Source organism: Pinus tabuliformis, chromosome 4_2, assembly GCF_031772625.1.
Source record: "Pinus tabuliformis cultivar Carrire ecotype Pingquan chromosome 4_2, CPIR1, whole genome shotgun sequence".
Taxonomy (NCBI): Eukaryota; Viridiplantae; Streptophyta; class Pinopsida; order Pinales; family Pinaceae; genus Pinus; species Pinus tabuliformis.
In genome coordinates, this window is record NC_142304.1 from 871,484,421 (window position 1) to 871,505,647 (window position 21,227).

Below are 21,227 nucleotides of genomic sequence, written 5' to 3' on the forward strand. Positions count from 1 at the left end.
CCCGCGGTCCTCTGGCTCCCCGATGTGACCGAGTGCTTAAGCCCTACCATTTTGGCCCTGTTTGCCCAGCGATGCGTTAATGCGCATCAAAAACCAGCTCCTTTTCCCATTACGGTGCTCCAAGGGGCTATTTTGACCTCCTGCACAGTCTCCATGGGCCTCGGTCACCGCGCTTTGACCGAGGTCCTCGTCATTCCAAGCTGGCTGCCATGGCCACTGGTTCAGGGTGTTTTCGATTGTTGTTTTGGATTCTTCAAGGATTTGTTCGACCTGTTTTAGTCACGGTTCTATGACAGTCATTTATGGATCCGATTCGAATCACGGCCTCCCAACTGAAAAGCTTTTGGACCACCAAAAGTTGGTTTTCTTTTAAGCATCAACTAAGTGAGGAAGTTGATGTCTCACTTATCCAGTCTCAATCCACTTCGCATTGCTCGGCTTCAAACCTTTAAGCCCAATTCTGAGGTATTCCACCTATCCACTACGCGTCATCCTTACCTTTCTGTCCAGCACTGTATCTTCCCGCAACACATTAAGGTATTCCGGTAGTAGATCATCAACAGAAGGCAATTGACTCTACTCTTCAGGGTCCTCAATCATTTAAGGTTCAAACAATCTCAAGCAATCTGCATTCACGACTGAGTAGATGTGCATGTAAGTGGAAGATCAAGGCGAAATTTTTTTTCACAACCAAGGGCCATCTGAAGAAGCGGATGTCAAACTACTGAAGCTTTTTGTGCCATTGATTGGATGGCATCAATCGCATGGAAATTGTTGCTCACACATGAATGCTAACACCTACATTCCACTTAGAAACGTGGCTGAAGAATATAATGTGAAAATGAAAAATCTGAATGTACCATTAGATTTGTGGCATCGAATAGTGCAAAATCGATTGTCAAATCTCAGACCATCAAGTACATGATCGAGGACACTGGCACCGCCAATGCTATTCCGCTGCCAAACGTTTCTAGTGCGATACTCTCGAAGGTCATCCAATACTGCAAGTACCATGTCGATGCTCAAAACCCCGCACATGAGAAATCGGTGGACGAAATCAAGACTTGGGATGAAGAATTCGTAAAAGTCGATCAGGCGACTTTATTCGACCTTATCCTGGTATTCTGTCAGAAATTCTTATTTGGTATTCTTTGAACCAAACTATCGCTTTTCTTATTTGTTGTTTTGAGGGGTCTAATCTACCTGAATTACCCCAACCCAACCAAATTGTTTGGAACCTCTGAGTACAGTTACCGATGGCTTCTCCAGTAAATCAATGTTCCATCAACTAATTGTTTTTTTAATTTCTGAGATCCTTCAATGCTAGAAATCTCTGTGTAGTCTCATTCCATGTAATTGTTCTGCAAATCTATGAGTTTCAACAGATCTTCTATGTCTGTATCTCTTTTCAGATGATCATCCATCGATATTTTCAGATCTATCATGTCCATTTTGTATATATTCCCTCAATATAATATATCTTCTGAAAAAAAGATACATTTGTATATTTTACAGAAATTTTGACTTATTAAGCTTTCCGGGTTTTTGCAGGCTGCTAATTACCTAAACATAAAAAATCTGCTAGATCTTGCATGTCAGACTGTTGCCGACATGATAAAAGGGAAAACGCCAGAAGAAATACGTAGAACTTTCAACATAAGGAATGATTTTACTCCTAAAGAGGAGGAGGAGGTCAGGCGTGAAAATTAGTGGGCCTTTGAATGATTCTAGGGAATTGGTGTTTGCTTTTATTGTAGTCGAAACTATTAGTGGTATACTTTTTCTTGTTTGGATTCGTCAATTTCTAATACTGGAGCGGCTTTGAAACTTTAAGGCCAATGGTTTGTTCTGGTTGAATAATTTTGTAAAGATCTCGGAGCAACTCCTTCAGTAGTATTGGGCTTGTCGAATTTCTAATAAATATTGCAACTCCTTCAGTAGTATTGGGCTTGTCCAATTTCTAATAAATATTGCAACTATTCTGTCAACTGTGTAGTGAAATGGGCTCCAATTGCATGGTTTTAACGTTTTGAATTTTTTTGAATCTATGTGCACTGGTTTTAACATTTTGAATTTTTTTGAATCTATGTACACTGCATGGCTTTTTCATTTTTGATTTCCTTGTATTGCACGAATGAATGCGCCGAGTTTAGAGTATTATTGCACGAATGAATTGCCTCAGTTTAGAGGATTATTGCACGAATGAATGGGTCCAACTGTGTGGCATGCTTGTATATGTTTTACTATAGTAATTTAGAAGGTGAAGGTGGGGACTGAGGAAAATGCAATTTGGTTTGGAACTTTTTGTTTTTTTCTTAAAATTTTTTTTTGCAAGTAGAACATGTTGTTTTATTAAAAGAAAATTCACATGTCTTATCTGGTTTTAATATTTTGATTTTTTTTAATTAATGTGCCTTGAATATCTTAATTTCCTTGCTATTATTATTGCACAAATGAATTCGCTAAATTTAGAGTATTATTGCACGAATAAATGGCCTCATTTTGGATCTCAGGTTTTGATACTTTGATTTTGTTTGAATTTATGTGCCCTGAATGGCTTTTATATTTTTAATTTCCTTGCTATTATTATTGCAAGGATGAATAAATTTAGAGTTTGGATCGCCGCAGCTTGATGCTTTCTTTTGCTAGGCACCATGTTTGTTGTATCCACCAGTTGAGAGCCTTCTTTTCCTGCGAAAAGCTCATAAAGTTGCAAATGAGGACATGCTCTTGCATATACACCCTGTACGCAGCTATTTCAGGGACTTTGATTTCTAGTGTTGGTATTTCTTAGTTTTTGGTTTGCACGTGTCTGGGGCGGATTGCTGAGCCCTGGTCCTCCCGCTGGTCCCTGCGGAGCAGGTCTGGAATTTGACGTCCCACAGGACGTATTTTTTATTTAAGAACGTATTTGACCGCAGGGAAAAAATCTTCCACGTCAAGTTAGACGTGCATTATATTTTTCCAACCCGTCATTTTGACGTCTAGTTTCATAAAGAAAACGTAAAAATTTATAATATCCGTAATAGGAGTATGGGACCACGTCACCACCGGGAGTATCGGTAATATCGTCATTTTTTAACCAGAGAGCACTGTTCAGTTTCCCCACGGACCCATGAGTAGTACGCTGTCAAATTGTTTTGTTCAGTTCTTCTTGAAAGCGCTCCAAGTTCCAACAGTGAGTACTGCGCTGTGAAATTGATTTTTCGTGCACTATATTGGTGTGTTAAACAGGCCTACGGCATTTTGGTGAAAGGATCATTCAAACTTCTTATTTTGAATCAGATGGGTTTCCTCTAATTCTTAATAAGTTAGGTTTTAAACATCATTTGGGAAGTTTCAATAAACTTAATTAAAGTTTTAACTCTTGTTTTGTTTTGATTTGATTTCGGAATATTTTTAGAATTTGAATTTGATTTGATCTTAATTATTTTTGGAATTTTATCAATTGTTTGATTGGGCTGCTTTATATCACATTTTAAAAATATTTCAAAATAAAAATAACTTTTAATATTAAAACTATAAAATTTTGATTGCTTTTGAAAATAACGCTGAACATTCCAACAGAGTCCCGACTCCCACCATGAAAAGAAAAATTCAGCGTACTGAAACTTTAGTCCAAATTGAATTAATCAATTAAGACTTTCAGGTGAAACTTTTTCTAAGCGTATGAAATTTTAGTGGAAATTGAATTACTCAGTTAGGACTTTGTGGTAAGATTAGGACTTTGAGGTGAAACTTTTTCTAAGCTTATGAAATTTTAGTCGAAATTGAATTACTCAGTTAGGACTTTGTGGTAAGTTTCAACGGATTCACTCAATTTTTAAAAATCTCTTCCAAATTATAGACAAAATTAAAAAAAATATTTAAAAAATGCCACTTATAATTTTAAAAAATATCTTTAAAATTTGAACAAAATTAAAAAAATATTTAGAAAAAAAACCATTTTATCTATTAATTAAACCACCCATTCCAATAAATATAATGTGATTTAATAGTCATAAATATGCGTTGAAACTGATATATAAATTTATATAGATTTTTTTGTGTATAAGAATGTTATTTGAAAAAAAAACTATTGAATTAACTTATATGCATTAATGTTTTTTGAAATATTCCAGAATTTATAATGAAATTAAACTAAAATGCGTTATTCGGTGCAAGGAAGCAACTGACCTCGGTTCCCTGCATTCATCCAGGAGATGTGGAAATCACAAGCAATTAGAATTTTCCAAAACCATGATTATGCCACATTAAGATAAGGCATACAGTTAAACCCTATTAGAGGATTCTTGGAATGAGAGACGGTCTGCGATATAGAGATATATTCAAGTATCAATGTTAGAATCTTGTCCTGTCACACAGAACACGGAGATCAAACACCTACCGCATGATTTCTTTTGTTTATTAGGTCGGTTGCAGGGCATGGGCCCGAAGATTTGATTTTTTAAACTATAATGGGGAAGAGGTTTCTTAAGGAAGTTGAGATTCATTACCCCTTTCTCCTGCCATGGTCACTATGCAGATCTCAGGTTATGCAGATCTCAGGTTTGGTTGCAGGTATAGGTCTACGATTTATTTTATTTATAATTTCACTAGATAATTTATTTATTGTCCATGGATTGTAAGTTTTTTTCAAAGATTTTATTGTTTAAATAGCTTTACTATAAATTTGAGTTATAAATCTGATAGATTACACATTTGCAATTTCAATCTAACAAGAATCATTATAAACAACAGTGATTATCAGCCTCCATTTGATGACTTATTGTGTACTGTGGAATAAATTTACAAAAATTATTAAAATAGAGTTTTCAGTGACTCACATATTTAGTTAAAACCTAAAACCAAGGGTAAAAAAAATACAAAAATGTCATCAAATTTTAATTTCACAGACAAAAAGAATTTGAAATTCCAGGCCTGCTGCCGAGGTGTTGCTTGGTTGATGTTCAACGGTTTATCCTGCCATCCCCTCTCCTGAGTGGTTGGATGAAGGCTTTTTGAAGACATTGTGATTGGTAAGTTTGGTGGAGGCCTCGAGGAAGGGTGTCAGATCCGGCAGTTCCTATTTCTTACCCTATACCATTATAAATGCTATGTCCTTACACCTTCGTGACAGCCCCGGTTGACGTCATCGCATCTCGGATCATGCCGCATGTTACATGCATCCCATCTCCAACCTCCGGCGAATACGGGTCACCCAGCTCCTGCGACTCTGCCGTCTGCCCTGTTCGTGCCAGCCAAGCTGCCCGCCTCCACTTTGGTGTATTAATGACATTTACCAACCCTCCGTGGAGGCTCATAAACGCCTTAACAACCATCATCATACATTATCTGCTCAAATCTGGGCAATTCAAAATCCAACTATTGAACAAATTCACTGTGGAGCTCCCGCGAACAGAGGTTATAGAAGGTGATCCCCCTGGACAGCGGCGAAACAGGTATTTCAATCGACCTCTGTCTTGCGCGTAAGGCCAAACTATAGCGTTTGTTGAGTTTGGTGGAAATAACTTCCACCGTCTACCAGTATAAAGTTTCAACCAGTGCTTTGTATATGTAGTAATTAAAAGTTTCAACCAGTGCTTTGTATATGTAATAATATAATTACTGAGGATACAGTTCTTCTATTTTCTAAAATTTCTCAATATTCCAACAGCTAAAGGCTTTCAAGAGTAGATCTAACTGGGTACCTTCGTAACGAATTTACCACTCCAAACTTGACCGCTTCTCGGATTTAAAAAAAACTCAACTATGAAGTTTAATATTTTTAAATAAATTATAATCTGCTTGCCTTTTTTCTGTAATTGCCATATCATTTTTAGAACCAATCAATATAAAAATCACAATGGAAAGAAAATATTAGAAAACCTATTTTTAAATAAATTATAATCTGCTTGCCTTTTTTCTGTAATTGCAATATCATTTTTAGAAAACATTCGCCAATCAATATAAAAATCACAACAATGGAAAGAAAATATTAGAAAACCTTTATCAAAATGCAGAGAACAAAAAATGATTAGAAACGCAGTACATTTTAAACAAGAAGAAAAGGAAAAAGATGTTGAAATGCCAATCACCAAGGTGTGATTGATCTGCCATTTATTCCGGATATTCAGTCTTAACCTTAATTATGAAATACTCGTTCTCAGGGAACGGAGAATATAGTTATTCGTGTCCGAATAACTATCGTTTTCCAGATGAATAACTATCACACCTCCCAACTAGGAACTTTTGGACTCCAAAAGTTTACTTTCCTAGTTAATACAAAGAGGCTAGAACTCAAAAACACCTAAAAACTCAATCTAAAATGGAAAATTTTCAATTGGTGTCCTTCAAGCCCCAATCAAGGCACTTCACCTATCTTCTTCATGAAGACCTGTTGTCTTGGAAAAAAATTAGTGAAGATCCTTATTGTTGTTGCAAGAACAAAAGAATGATGAGTGGAATATGAACACTCTCTTTGCTTTGATCTTTACATGGCTCAAAAATAGTTCATATTGAATTTAAACTTTTGAAGAAAAACTTAACTCCATCTTGGAAATAAAAAGAAAAATAAACTTTCTTTAATGTCTTCAAGGTGAGCTTGTACATAAAAAGTACAGTGCTGCAAAATGTTGCATGATATGATTGACCTTGCCTACAAAACATAGTCATCTTATACAATCTTAAAAACAAAGATTCTATACACACAAGTTTGAAATCGAATACTTGTATGAGTGAACATATGACAAACACGTAGACATTCTTGAACGGAAATCTTGTACATTCATAAAAGTCCTATAACATGTGGACTATAACAAGAAAATACATACATCAATGAAAAACTTCTACTTGTTGAACATAGTTAATGATTGTTCGCTTTACAAAATCATCTAAATAGGTAATGACAACAAGTAATTACAAAATTTACAAAACAAATTTACAATAAATTATACCCAAACTTTGCCTCTCTTAGGCTTATGGGTTCTCTTCTTTCATCATCATTGTCTTGAAGGTCGCTTAGGATTGTTATGTCTTCTTTACCACCTCTTATTTCCCTTGCGTTATGTAGCACAATCTCTTTACCTTTATTTGAAAGAATCTTTGAATGTAACTTCAAACATCGTTCAATGTTATGTCCATGCATCTTGCAATGAGTACATAAGAACTTCCTCTTGTTTTCTCACATAGAAGTTCTCTCATCTGAAGGAGAGTCATTATGCTTGATGCCAAAAATTTGATTCATTCTTTTAACCATAATCATATGTATCTCACATATATCCACACAATCGTCAAATGCATTACAAAATGTACTAGGGTACTTATTCCACAATTATTCAAAATTTCCATGCACTTGGGAGATGAATTAACATTTTCACAAGGTGGTGACATCTCATTCTCAGATGTGTTGGACACCTAATCCTAAATGGGTTAGTGTGGAAGCCGAATAGACGAAAGCAGTCCAAGAGACCTTGGGACCTGAAACCCAAGAATCACATAATGTACTATAAACGTAAATCTCTTGTTAATAAAATTGTATTGCATGTTTTATCTTTCATATTGTCTTTGCTGTCCATGTGAGTTTAACATGGTATCAGAGCCATGATGTGTGGCCTGTGTAGTTTTCTTTCTCAGGGTTTATCCTTTAGTTAAAAAAAATGAGATGTTGTTATTCCCTGAGCAACCGGCCTGAGCTGCCTTGAATAGTGCTGACCTAGTCTTCATTACCTGTAACGCTCCATTAATTCTGCCTGCCTGTTCTTCTGAATACAAAAATTGCTCTCTGACTGTCATAAACGTTTAAAAAAAAAGAGCGTCATTACACCTGCGCCTCTACTGCCTGAAAACTCACCTGATTATTCTCACCTGCGTTACTGAATGTGTTTGAACGCCTCTGTCCTGCGTCTCTGCCACGCCTGTGCTGCCCTAACGCTCTCTCACCTAACGTTCTCTCACCTAACGCTCTCACCGTTCTGAGAGACTCCATACGCAGCTGGATTGTTGAACACTGCCTGACAAAGAATTGTGGAGGACGCGGCTGGTATCATCGTTCTGAATGTGCAGTGCATTAAAACTGGTAACGGGTTTGTATATGCATTGTTTACACGTTGTTTGTATATGCCTTGGACACTGTCGGTTCAGTTATTGGATATACAATGTATACAACGCCGCTTATATTGAATTCATAATGTATACAATGCTGAGAATTGTTTCAGTGTTTTATGTCTGCCACCCGTTGCCATGAAAACAAAAATTTAATCCATTCTGCTGAGAATTGTTGCGCCACCCGTTGCCATGAAAACAAAAATTTTCTGTTGAGTATTGTTGCGGATTTCTAGTCTCCGGTTGGAACCGTCCATGTTCTCAGCAAAAGGAATCTCATAATCTAGCAAGTTAAGGTCTGTGGCTGGTGCTCTTGCCTGTGTAATTTGAGTGATCTTTTCTATCAAAGGGCCAAGAAAAATGGTGAAAATTGTACTGTTTGAGGTTCGAGCCTGCGGGATGGTGTAGAGGAATATTTTTGCCTCGAGTTTTTCCCGCGGTTTTGAGGTTGATGATAAGCATTGACATTGATTAAGCTAGCATAGAGCCCTACTGCATGCTTATACAGCGCAATCATGGCACCCACTGATCGAGGAGTTACTTCCTGCACTGTCACTGTCAGAGACTCCCGATTGTTTGAGTAAAGTGCAGACCTTGTCCCCTGCAGCATACCAAAAAGGTAGTCCCCACAAGTAACACCAGGTTCAAGTTCCCAGTCATGGCCTGGTGGTCTGTCGCGGAGCACCTCAATAAAGGTTACAAAGAAGTTGTGAACTCCTTCTCTCAGTTGTTGAATATAGGCATGTTGATCTGTGCTTCCTTTGTTCCCATATACAGTTAGGCCTTGGTTGACCCGGTTCCCATCTAAATCAAACTCTTTTCCAAGAGATTCCATGACAAGCTGTTGCAGATAGCGGCTAAATAAAAGCAGGCTATCTTTATAAGGAAGAACAACCATATCCTTGAAACCTTTACCATCAGAGGCCCAATACCAGCATAGTGCCAACAAGGCTGCAGGATTGGTTTTAACCACAGGAATCCTTGTCGCTTCATCCATAATAGATGCACCGGTAAACATTTCCCTGATATCAATACCCTGAAGAGCTGCTGGAAGCAGTCCAACAACTGACATTTCAGATGTTACTTATGTCACCTGTAAAGACTTAAGCACAAGCTGCAAAGATTCATTCTCTTGAGCCTTGATGGAAGAAATGAGCTCCTTATAACTAGTACGCTCATATTCCAGAAAAACATCCTGAATTCCAAGATCCCTATATACAGCCTTAACGTCTACATCACAAGAAGGATTTCTCTTCCCATAATTGGCATATAATCATTGAAGTTGGCTCTCGTTGGCCCGTTCAAGGGCTTGCACCACCAACGCCCATGGATTCTGGACCCAATACCGAGAAACTTGTTTCAAACTCATGACTTGAATGAAACCTTTTGGTAGCTAACCATGATTTGAACTATCTCTCCTGGTTATGTTCTTTTATGAATTCACTGGAACATTATGGATATAACCATGAGTCTGAGTGCATGTTTGGGAGTTGGAAGACTTGGCATAATGCAATGTCGATTTTCTACATTGTGATGGTTCGCTAGAACAGTTTGACTCTAGGGTCTCGGTGGTTCATTATACAGTATTGAAGTTGGAATTTTATTACAAAATTCTCGTTGGCATTTGATTTTTTGGGCATTCAAACATTGTTACCCTCATCACAATAGCCTGATTGTGGAACATTCATTTGTACTACTTATAGACTTGCTGCAAGGACTTCTCAAGTTTGAGCCTTCGGAACGTTTGAAAGCTTCAGAAGCTTTGAGTCATCCATTCTTCTTAGAGGGCACAAAATTTCATAAATATGGTGCAAACAAATAATGAGAATTTTGATTCACTGCTCGGGACAATGTTGAATTGTTATCAACTTCGTTGGTATTACAATGGCTATTGAAGAGAATCGACCGCATTAGGGGATCTCGGCATTATCTGCAAGCTGGAATCCAATGGCATTGAGTGTGTAGTTATATGTCATTGAGTGTCTTTATTACTCTTGGTGTCTTCGGGCCCGTGCATTGACAATTTTAGACATTGAGCTTATACATAAACGGGCCATGGCCTCGCATCGCAAATAAAACTTCAGTTGAAATTATTATTTCAACATTTAGTTGGGGAGCCATGGCCTCCGAAAGCAAGGTGAGTTTGAAGAGCTCAGATGGCGAATTGTTTGATGTCACTGAGGCTGTGGCATTTGAATCTCAGACCATCAAGTACATGATCGAGGACACTGGCACCGCCAATGCTATTCCGCTGCCAAACGTTTCTAGTGAGATACTCTCGAAGGTCATCCAATACTGCAAGTACCATGTCGATGCTCAGAACCGCGCACATGAGAAATCGGCCATTTCGGAGGACGAAATCAAGACTTGGGATGAAGAATTCGTAAAAGTCGATCAGGCGACTTTGTTCGACCTTATCCTGGTATTCTGTCACAAACTCTTATTTGATGGTTTGGTATTCTTTGAACCAAACTATCGCTTTTCTTATTTGTTGTTTTGAGGGGTCTAATCTACCTGAATTACCCCAACCCAACCAAATTGTTTGGAACCTCTGAGTACAGTTACCGATGGCTTCTCCAGTAAATCAATGTTCCATCAACTAATTGTTTTTTTAATTTCTGAGATCCTTCAATGCTAGAAATCTCTGTGTAGTCTCATTCCATGTAATTGTTCTGCAATATCTTCGTCGCTTTCTTTAGTAATGCTCGCAGCCCTTTTGATTCTCTCTCTTCATCCTCAGATGCTATATATTTTGACTATCAGTTTTTTCACACGCGATCCATGCTGCAAATCCATCAGTTTCAACAGATCTTCTATGTCTGTCTCTCTTTTCAGATGATCATCCATCGATCTTTTCAGATCTATCATGTCCATTTTGTATATATTCCCTCAATATAATATATCTTCTGAAAAAAAAGATACATTTGTATATTTTACAGAAATTTTGACTTATTAAGCTTTCCGGGTTTTTGCAGGCTGCTAATTACCTAAACATAAAAAATCTGCTAGATCTTGCATGTCGGACTGTTTCCGACATGATAAAAGGGAAAACACCAGAAGAAATACATAGAACTTTCAACATAAGGAATGATTTTACTCCTGAAGAGGAGGAGGAGGTCAGGCGTGAAAATCAGTGGGCCTTTGAATGATTCTAGGGAATTGGTGTTTGCTTTTATTGTAGTCGAGAATTTGTTTAGAAACTATTAGTGGTATACTTTTTTTGTTTGGATTCGTCAATTTCTAATACTGGACTGGCTTTGAAACTTTAAGGCCAATGGTTTGTTCTGGTTGAATAATTTTGTAAAGATCTCGGAGCAACTCCTTCAGTAGTATTGGGCTTGTCGAATTTCTAATAAATATTGCAACTATTTTTCTGTCAACTGTGTAGTGAAATGGGCTCCAATTGCATGGTTTTAACGTTTTGAATTTTTTTGAATCTATGTGCACTGGTTTTAACATTTTGAATTTTTTTGAATCTATGTACACTGGATGGCTTTTTCATTTTTGATTTCCTTGTATTGCACGAATGAATGCGCCGAGTTTAGAGTATTATTGCACGAATGAATTGCCTCAGTTTAGAGGATTATTGCACGAATGAATGGGTCCAACTGTGTGGCATGCTTGTATATGTTTTACTATAGTAATTTAGAAGGTGAAGGTGGGGACTGACGAAAATGCAATTTGGTTTGGAACTTTTTGTTTTTTTCTTAAAAATTGTTTTTGCAAGTAGAACATGTTGTTTTATTAAAAGAAAATTCACATGTCTTATCTGGTTTTAACATTTTGATTTTTTTTAATTAATGTGCCCCGAATATCTTACTTTCCTTGCTATTATTATTGCACAAATGAATTCGCTAAATTTAGAGTATTATTGCACGAATAAATGGCCTCAGTTTGGATCCCAGGTTTTGATATTTTGATTTTGTTTTGAATTTATGTGCCCTGAATGGCTTTTATATTTTTAATTTCCTTGCTATTATTATTTCACGAATGAATTCGGTAAATTTAGAGTATTGTTGCACGAATAAATTTAGAGTTTGGATCGCCGCAGCTTGATGCTTTCTTTTGCTAGGCGCCATGTTTGTTGTATCCACCAGTTGAGAGCCTTCTTTTCCTGCGAAAAGCTCATAAAGTTGCAAATGAGGACATGCTCTTGCATATACACCCTGTACGCAGCTATTTCAGGGACTTTGATTTCTAGTGTTGGTATTTCTTAGTTTTTGGTTTGCACGTGTTTGGGGCGGATTGCTGAGCCCAGGTCCTCCCGCTGGTCCTTGCCGAGGTGTTGCTTGGTTGATGTTCAACGGTTTATCCTGCCATCCCCTCTCCTGAGTGGTTGGATGAAGGCTTTTTGAAGACATTGTGATTGGTAAGTTTGGTGGAGGCCTCCATCTCTTTTAATTTTCCAGGGACAATGGTACTCGAGGAGGGGCGTCAGATCCACTCCTGATTAATTTTCCAGGGACAATTGTACTCGAGGAGGGGTGGGATTTGTCCTCGAGGAGGGGTGTCAAATCCCCTCTGACGGTATCATGCAGTGTTTAAAATGGCAACCAATAAATCCCATGCTATTGGGTATTTAATGTCTACGAAATAGAAAAATAGAACCCAAAAAAGAAAGAAACTCCCCACCCCCCAAGAAACACCGATCACAAGTAGACCTAAGTGTTTTTATCAATATTAACAACTTATTGTTCGTGGTATGCCACTTTTTTCCATTGGTAGTATTACACATCATATTTAGTCCATATATATCAAATATTTACATACCACGAACAATAAGTTGTTAATATTGATAAAAACACTTAGGTCTTCTTGTGATCCGTGTTTCTTGGGGGGCGGGGAGGTTCTTTCTTTTTTTGGGTTCTATTTTTCTATTGTCGGATTCTCGCATATTTTACTTTCCAATTTCCATGTCAGTCATCTCAGTTTAAGTTTTCGTTGGCATTTTTCTTCTCAAGTTTATTATGGATGATGAACTATTTTATTATGGCGATGATAACCCTTAAAGTGGGCATTCATACCCATCCCATGAAGATTTATTTTATAAAGGATCGCCCATTGGTTTCACCTCCCATTCACATGATAGTGGAAGTGTCTCACTTTCCTCAAGGCTTATTTAATTTGTCATCAAATCACCCAGATAATGCACAACATTTGGAGGTTCCATGCTTGATTCCTTCTGCTAAGCAAGCTCCGTCTCTGGATACAGCAAGCCCTAATCACAATAAGCATCATGTGACAGCCTATAAAGCAATGAAATTCAAATATTTAAATGGTAATAGAGGATGATATTCCCCTTTGATACATTCTACAACTCAAATGTATAGGGGTCTAATTGGTCGGTTTGCTAGGAAGGTGGTTAAACCTTCTTCTCTACCACACTTGATCGATTCCAATTGGGTTCTTATTATCAGTGTTTTATGCAATTCCACATATTTCCTAAAGCTTAATTATGTGGTATCCTCACTAAAGTAGATGAAGTGAGGACTCTCCTATCCTCCGACTAATGTTGGTGAAAATCTAGGTTGATGCTTCAAAAGTGGAATATGGATTTCGACGCTTCGCTTAGCCCCATGTGAATGAAAAGAAAATGGGCCCTCCTCACATATTTGTCAACGCCATTCTAGAAAAAATCAGTTTTGGAAAAAATAGGAAATCATATTGGCCAATTTGTTTGTTGGGAGGAAGTTTTCCTTTCAAAGCAAGATGGATGAGTGGCATGGAAGTAAGTGGAGATCAACCCCAGTGAAGGTTTCCTAAAGGATATTGAATTGGTATTCAACGAGGTTGCATGGAATCAAAAGATTGATTATTGGAAGTTGCTCTTCCATTCTTTTCCTTTCCATGAGGTAGGTCAGCTCGTCTCTAATTGCACAAGAAAGAAAAATTCTAATCATCTAAAAAAGTTTATATTAGGAAACTTTTGAACACGTAGATTGAGGCCTCAGGATTGAGGGAGAAGGATCCTTTGGATTCCAAACTCAAATACAATGACGACAATCATCATCCCTCCTTAGGTAAGTGGTTTCACACCCCCTCATTTTTTCCTATAAAAAATAAAGATAAAATTCTTCATGATGGTAATATGCTTGAGAAATTTTCCAAAGTTATGTCCCTGATAGCAACGTCTCTAGTGCCTTCTATTCAAGGTCTCTCCCTCTATAAAATATTTCTACATGTCAAGGAGAATGAAGTCTTTCCAAATCCGATTTTTCCTTATGGTTCCAACTCTTCATCCAAATCTTGTGGGAAACCTCCTTCTGTAGATTATAAGGTCATTCGTTCCTCAAACGAGCTCTATGTTTCTATTGACCTCCATGTTAAGTGAAATTCTCTCTATTCATCTTCCTTGACGCGTGAATATGTCTCAGCGTCTAGTGATCTAGCCATGGATGCTCCTTCTGTTATTCATGCCAATCACAAATCCTTGCTTTCTAAGGCCCAATCTAAGGTTAGGGAAGACATTCTAAGTGGAAAAAATACCATAATATCCAAGTTTCTTAGATAAAACGCCCTTCCCATGAAGGAAAATGAAGGTCTTGTCTCTGAATATTAGGGGGTTTAGGGCCAACCCCAAAAAATTGACTCTAAAGTGGCTCATTCGAGCTCACATCTTGGATGTTATAATGATTCAAGAAACTATGTCATCGAGTGCCTATGTGGTTTCAATTTTAGAAATACGGTGTAGAAATTAGACTTTCTTCTCATTAGATTCAAAAGGTTTTTTGGGTGGCTTTCTTATGGCTTTGCGGCCTGATCCATCGTTTTACTTTTATCGATCTCTTCCAAACTAACTAGAAGAGGTGAGTCATCACATTATTCCAATTACAAATTCTTATGATGCATTAATGAAGTCAAAATATTTATTTGACTCACTCTCATAATTGGAAGTAGTTCATAAATTAGACCTATGATGCATGATGTGGAAGCCATTGGAATTAAAATGGGCATCCCTATCATAGCCTTTGTCAAGGCCCTCTATCCTACATATTATCACTATCTTCAATCCTTACAAGTTAGTTCCCAACTCAAGGATGATACTTTTGACACTCATGTGGAGGCGTTTGCAAGAAGGGATAAAGCTTTTGGGAAGAGGAATATAGCTTATCAATCCCATGAATAATTTGTGTGCCTTGCACAAAAAGAGAGGAATTAGTCACAATATTCTTCTAGAGGAAGATTTGGTAGAATAAGACATGGAAGGAAGAATAACAAAGACAATGGGGATAAATATCATCAAGGAGGAAAAGATGATCTCCATTATATTTGTTTAAAGATTTATAAGCCTTGTGTGATTTAATTAGCAAACATTTGGATAATTTTTAATATGTCATTGAAAATAAAAATAAGAATAACAAGTTGGAAAAATTAATGTGTGTTTATTTATGTAGGTTGATCCAATAGGTTTTTCAATCGTAAGCTAAAACCAAAGAATACAACTCATTAAACATGTAGAGGAAAACATGTATATCCACTAATTATTTTTAATATATATTCCTATTACATAAATTAATAACCATGCATAGTGTAGAAGGCATATGCCCTTTATGCAAAACTTACCAAATGGTACCTAAAATACCATATGGGGTCAAGGACACTAGAGAGAATGCATGTGTCATGGTTGGACACCTTGATCATAGTGCCTAAAGCCTACAATATTCATTTTCTTATGTAAGGCCCTTATTTTCCTCTTCAACCATGGCTTATGCCCTTAGACCCCTCACTACTATCCAAAACCAATTAATTGTAGCCACTTTCCACTTAAAGGCTAAAGATCTCATAAAAAGTTCGTATGTGGTGTTTCAATTTATCTTTCATCATGCTTAAGCCTTGGAAGCTTGGATAAATTCCTAAGTCCCTTTTTATGCTTTCCTAACCATTGATAAGTTATAAAGACCGATCATGGTTACTAAAAGCATCATAATATCCCATGGTAAAGCACTCATATTTTAGACTCGTGGTTATCAATTAGAGGTGTTTTCCATGTGATTGAGACTAGCAAGCATCAGTTTGGGCATAAGGTTGTTATTGTTAACTCATAACCTTGGTTGGGACTATAGACCCATTTTTGATGCATAATTAACCTAATCATGGTGTCCATTAGACACTTGGAAGAAAATTGTATCTAGCAAAGGTATAATGTGGTGGTTCAAGGACTTGCCCATGGTGGTTGAGGCTGATAAGAAATATTTATGGCTAGATGTTCTTATTTCCTTCCCTTAACTACAATGATAGACTTGAGACCCATCAATTATGCCTAAGTATAATGTGTTAATCGACTCAAATGTGAAAGAATCCCTATAAAGAGCTTAACTCAATGTTTCTAGGTGTTGTTCATGGTGCTTGATCTCAAGAAGGTTTACTTAGGGGGGTCACTCTTTCCCACTTGACCATGCATATACCTAAACATTTCAACTACAAAATGACTACTTATGATGCTTGTATCCTACTTAGAGGTGAGAGAACCCTAAAATATTCCTACATATTGGTTTTTGGTTTCCTAAAATGTTTGAGCCTAACATATTTTTCTTCAATACCCCTATGACCGTTCAAACATCTCAAGATGAATTGGTATATAATGAAGCTCCCTTTTGTCTAAATACATTGGAGCCTCCCTTGTAAGAAGTCTCTGAGAACAAAAGTTTGGGAAAAGCTCGTGCAAAGTATAGAGAAAAAAATATATTTTTGGACCTTTAGGACACTCAACCTTTCTATTAGACTTACCTTTATTAAATTACTTTTGCAAGCCATCCTTATGTACCTATTCTCATCCTTGGCAACCCCTAAAGCCATTCTAGAAAAAATAAGAAACATACAGAGATCCATCCTTTGGGGGGAGCTAGAGAGTAAAAAAAATGGGCCCTTGTCACCTAGGAAAATTATATTATCCTAACCACCTAGGGGGCCTACGACTAAGCGACCCTAAAATTCTCACTCAATCACTAGGAGCCAAAACTTGGTGGTGGTGTCTTAAAAACCTGGAAGCTTTATGGAGTAAAGTATGGAAGGAAAAATGCATGCCATGAACAAACAATAATCTGTTGATTTGGATGGGGGTTGGAATTGATGGATCTCATCTTCGGAATTCAAGCTCACAAGTTTTTGGAAATCAGGCACATAAATTTAACCCTCTTTTGGTAGGATTCCTATAAGAAATGGACCAGTTTGGAAAAAGGAGAGTTTAATTAGCTAAAAACTTGTTTGATATTGCAAGGTGGAGTCGCGGTCCAATAGTATTGGGTATAACCTCAATCTCAAAAACAATGGAGGCAGTGGGAGAAGTGCACACACTAACCATTGAAGATAAGATTCGAAACACAAAGAACCATCACAAACGAACTAGAAATTGGAAGAATTAAAATACAATTTGGGAAAGATATCCTCTACTAAGGACATTGGCCTAAAGGATATTTTAGCTTCAAGGAGGCTTACATATAGTTAGTTGGCATAGAAGGACACCCCAACAAAAGTAAATGGAAAAAGCTATGGAATCAAAACTCTGGCCCAAGATGAACCATTTTCTTTAGATTCTCATGCAAAACAAGATATTAACTTGAGACAATCTCCAAAAAAGGGGTTTTCAAGGTCCAGGTAGACTCTAGCTTATGCTGGAAAAGCATAGAAACAACTCAGCATCTACTTAATAACTATAAATTTTCATCATAAATATGGAATTGTTTGGCCATAATTTTTAGATGATCAAATTGGAATGGAACCAATATCCATGTTACACTTTAAGAATGTAACTTTTGGCCTTTTACAAGTATTACAATGAATAGAACATAAAATTGGTTTCCGGGATTTATAATGTGGGAAAGATGGAAGGAAAGGAACATAAGAATATCCAAATATTAGTCATTAAATCTGGACACTATTCGAGCTCCATAATGGGAAGGGTAAGAGAAGCAATCCTCACAACCCCTTGGTTTACACAAGATTGGGGATGTAGTTCCAAGGAACCACGCATTCTCACACTTTTTGGGCTCAACCAATCCTTCATAATTTTTTAAGCTCCACAACCCCAACCTATTCCCTTAAGTCCTGATAACTGGAAGCCACCTCTATTGGCTTCTTAAAACTAAACTTTGATGAGGCCTCTAGGGGTAATCCTAGCCTTGTTAGTTTTGGAGGGGTATTTAGAGATATCATGAACAAACTACTCACATTTATGTGGGAAATATAGGAAATTAAATTAATAATGTGGCGAAACTCTCATTCCTAGAGCAAGGTATAATAATAGGCAAGCACTTTAACTATCAAAAATTGATCATTGACGGGAATTCTAAAATTGTTATCCTGTCAATTTTTTTGATCTGTCATCACTACATTGGATCAAACAAATTCAAAAATTTTAATCAAACAAACTCAAAACTGTGTTGTTATGACCAGAGAAGAAAATGCAATCAAAACATAGTGGATGACAAGAGAAAATACCACACATTCTATTAAAAAAAATAATTTTCCATGAATCCATTGAATCAAACAGATTCAAAACTATTTAATCAAACAAGTTCACAATTGTATTGTTATGAATAGAGAACAAAAGGTGGAACAAACATAATGGATGACAAGAAAGAATCCTAGAAGAATCTGGGCATGTTGAAAAGTCTCAAACACAAAATGGAACTCATCCTCAATTTCCTCAGTATTACAAATTAAGAAAATTTGTTTATCCCAAGGTGTTTTTAACTCCACAACTCATGTCAATACTTATTAGTCAACTGAAATGTATATCATCATTAAAAATCGAGACAAACAAGTGGATTAAATATGAGTGTCAAGTGTAGATTAAATTGTTGAGCAAACTACAACCTAATTTGAGCTAAACCTTATCTGTATAACTTTCTACCTTTTCAGGCATAAGTTAATTGTAAGGTTTACTATCAAGGCCCCTCTCTAAGGATGATTTTTCAAATACAAGCCTTGAACAAGGAGATAGAAACTATGAAGTTGCCAAAAAACTGTGAGGCTTTTTCTTAACGAATTTGATGATTATGGCTCAGACCAAATCAAAATGAGGTTTATGTAAATGAAAATTGAGCAAAGCAGCTATACTTCACCCTTTTGTTTGCAAGAACAAAAAAATACTTTACTTTCATTACTTAAAACAAAAGAGGTTACAAGTAGCATAGATCAGATCATCAACAACAAAGAGATCAATGTCCAACTTAAGTCTTCCTTCCAGGGCATAGTTCACCAAAGAAACATAGATAACAAAAAAAGACATTGTTCACAAAAATTGAAAACAAATTAGACCAAATTATAGTGGAATTTTCAATGTCCAAGGTACCCTAGGGAGTGGCTCAAAATTGTTGAAAGACCAAATCATAAATTCTAGAATGGGCAAGAGATATTCAGTTGGGAGGCCCGCGAGTTACCCATGTTATATCTCCTCTCATTTGTCTCATGAAGTTCTTTCAAATCAATCACTCTGCACAACACACCAAGATGTTGCAACATGGATCTTCAGAAAGTCTAATACCTCTAATAGGAAGGTTGGGGCAGAGGTCCTTATAGAGGCATAGCTAGCCATATTGCAATGCATATTTATATATGTGGAGAAAATAGAAGAAACCAAAAAATATGGGGAAAATACTACCCTCACTGAACTATAAGCAATGCAAGATGAGAAACTAAGGTGAACCCTAAAATCTTCCTAGTGAGATGGAAGTAATCATAGAATGTGCAATGGATTAGGGCCCAATTACTACCTTCGGGTGAGGGATTTGACAACTTTTGAAAGATCAAATGAACAACCTTGAGAAATATATAAACCCCCAAAGAAAGTAGCGCTTTTATATGTTTATTTTCTGCCGAAGGCACGGTCATGGCCATGGAATGTCGACAAAGAAGGTTTTCAGGATCCAAATGACTCATTCTTTTTGGTCATTAGGCTCAAAAGATTAGGGTTCCTCAAATTTACAATGACCCACAAGCAAAAAAACCTTGCAAAAATTATAGTGAACCTCAAACATAAAACCCTAGAAAAATTACATTGAACCCCAAGAAAAATTTCAGTGAACCCCATTCAAAAAAACCCTGCAAAATTTACAGTGAACCCCAAGCAAAAATTATAGTGAACCCTAAGCATAAAAACAGGGAAATATTTATAATGAACCCCGAGCAAAATTTACAATGAACCCTATGCAAAATTTACATTGAACTGTAAACATAAAAACACTAAAGAGCACAAACTTCCCATGGTTTGAATGTGTTTAAAAACATAGAGTTAGCAACTAGTAGGAATGTAATCCTACCAGACAGTCATTGACGAAGCCACCAAGCTACACAAACCATGTTGCATCAGTGTTGAAGACCCCAACCCTTCGCGACACCTCATCTGCGAACCCAACCATTCTCACTTGTCACAAAAATCACAAAGGTGTTAAAAATAATTGCAAATAAACCAATGAAAATGCCAGAAAAATTCACAAACAAGAGAATTTGACCTCTAAAAAACCCACTGGAGTGCGAAAACCCCATGTCCACCATGTCCATTGTTGCGCTGATGGAAATTTGGGGCTCAGTCAACAACGAACGACTGTACCAAGTGCTGGTGCACTACAACCATGGAGCAACGAGGCATAAAAAATGAAGCCCTAAAATCACAACATTCAAACCCTTGAATCCCCCACAAATTGCTTCTCTTAGCACACAAACCACTTCTCTTAGCAATGAAACCAGTCGAGCACAATCATCCAGTGTATGTTGACCAACATCAAGGCATCGATCGAACAACAATGGGGCAGAAGAACACCCACACACTAACCCCAAGCAAAATAACACAGCCTTCCAAATGCAGTAAAAACTAAACCCTAAAAGAGGAGGAAAAACATAAGGAACGAGGCAGGTGTTAATTCCCCAGCTACCATGACAAGTGGGATGATCTGTTAGACATGTGTCGTACAATCCATTCAATACTGAGATGATCGTTTGGTGTCATGGCAGAAAAAATATGCAACAATTGATGTCCTTCCCCTAGGTTTTTTTCCTAATGCAACTCTTCTCAGACTCACCTACTCTTTTTTAAAATTTTGAAAAATAATTGAAATTAAAAAAAATACTAAAGAAATGAAAAATTAGCAGTAATAGCATGGCTGATGGAATTTGAGCGCATGTAGCCGGTCACAATGTGGAACTCT

At 37.0% G+C, this 21,227-nt stretch overlaps 1 protein-coding gene and 1 pseudogene across 1 annotated transcript; both read left to right on the forward strand.

The window, feature by feature from the left end:
• Window positions 1–921: 921 nt before the first annotated feature.
• LOC149172443 (SKP1-like protein 1B pseudogene) lies at window positions 922–1,710 on the forward strand (annotated as a pseudogene).
• An 8,491-nt stretch (window positions 1,711–10,201) lies between these two features.
• Window positions 10,202–11,241, forward strand: LOC149172444 (SKP1-like protein 1B). Its single transcript, XM_089427713.1, has 2 exons — window positions 10,202–10,504; window positions 11,058–11,241. Exons 1-2 carry the CDS (start codon window positions 10,202–10,204, stop codon window positions 11,229–11,231), a joined length of 477 nt encoding a protein of 158 aa, XP_089283839.1. The 3' UTR covers window positions 11,232–11,241.
• Window positions 11,242–21,227: the final 9,986 nt, after the last annotated feature.

What these genes read in the sequence shown, in the direction of transcription:
- LOC149172444 (XM_089427713.1), top strand. Translation starts at nt 10,202, where the DNA reads ATGGCCTCCGAAAGCAAGGTGAGTTTGAAGAGCTCAGATGGCGAATTG. An exon ending in CTTTGTTCGACCTTATCCTG is followed by an intron (nt 10,505 to 11,057) that starts GTATTCTGTCAC and finishes GGGTTTTTGCAG; the next exon opens with GCTGCTAATTACCTAAACAT.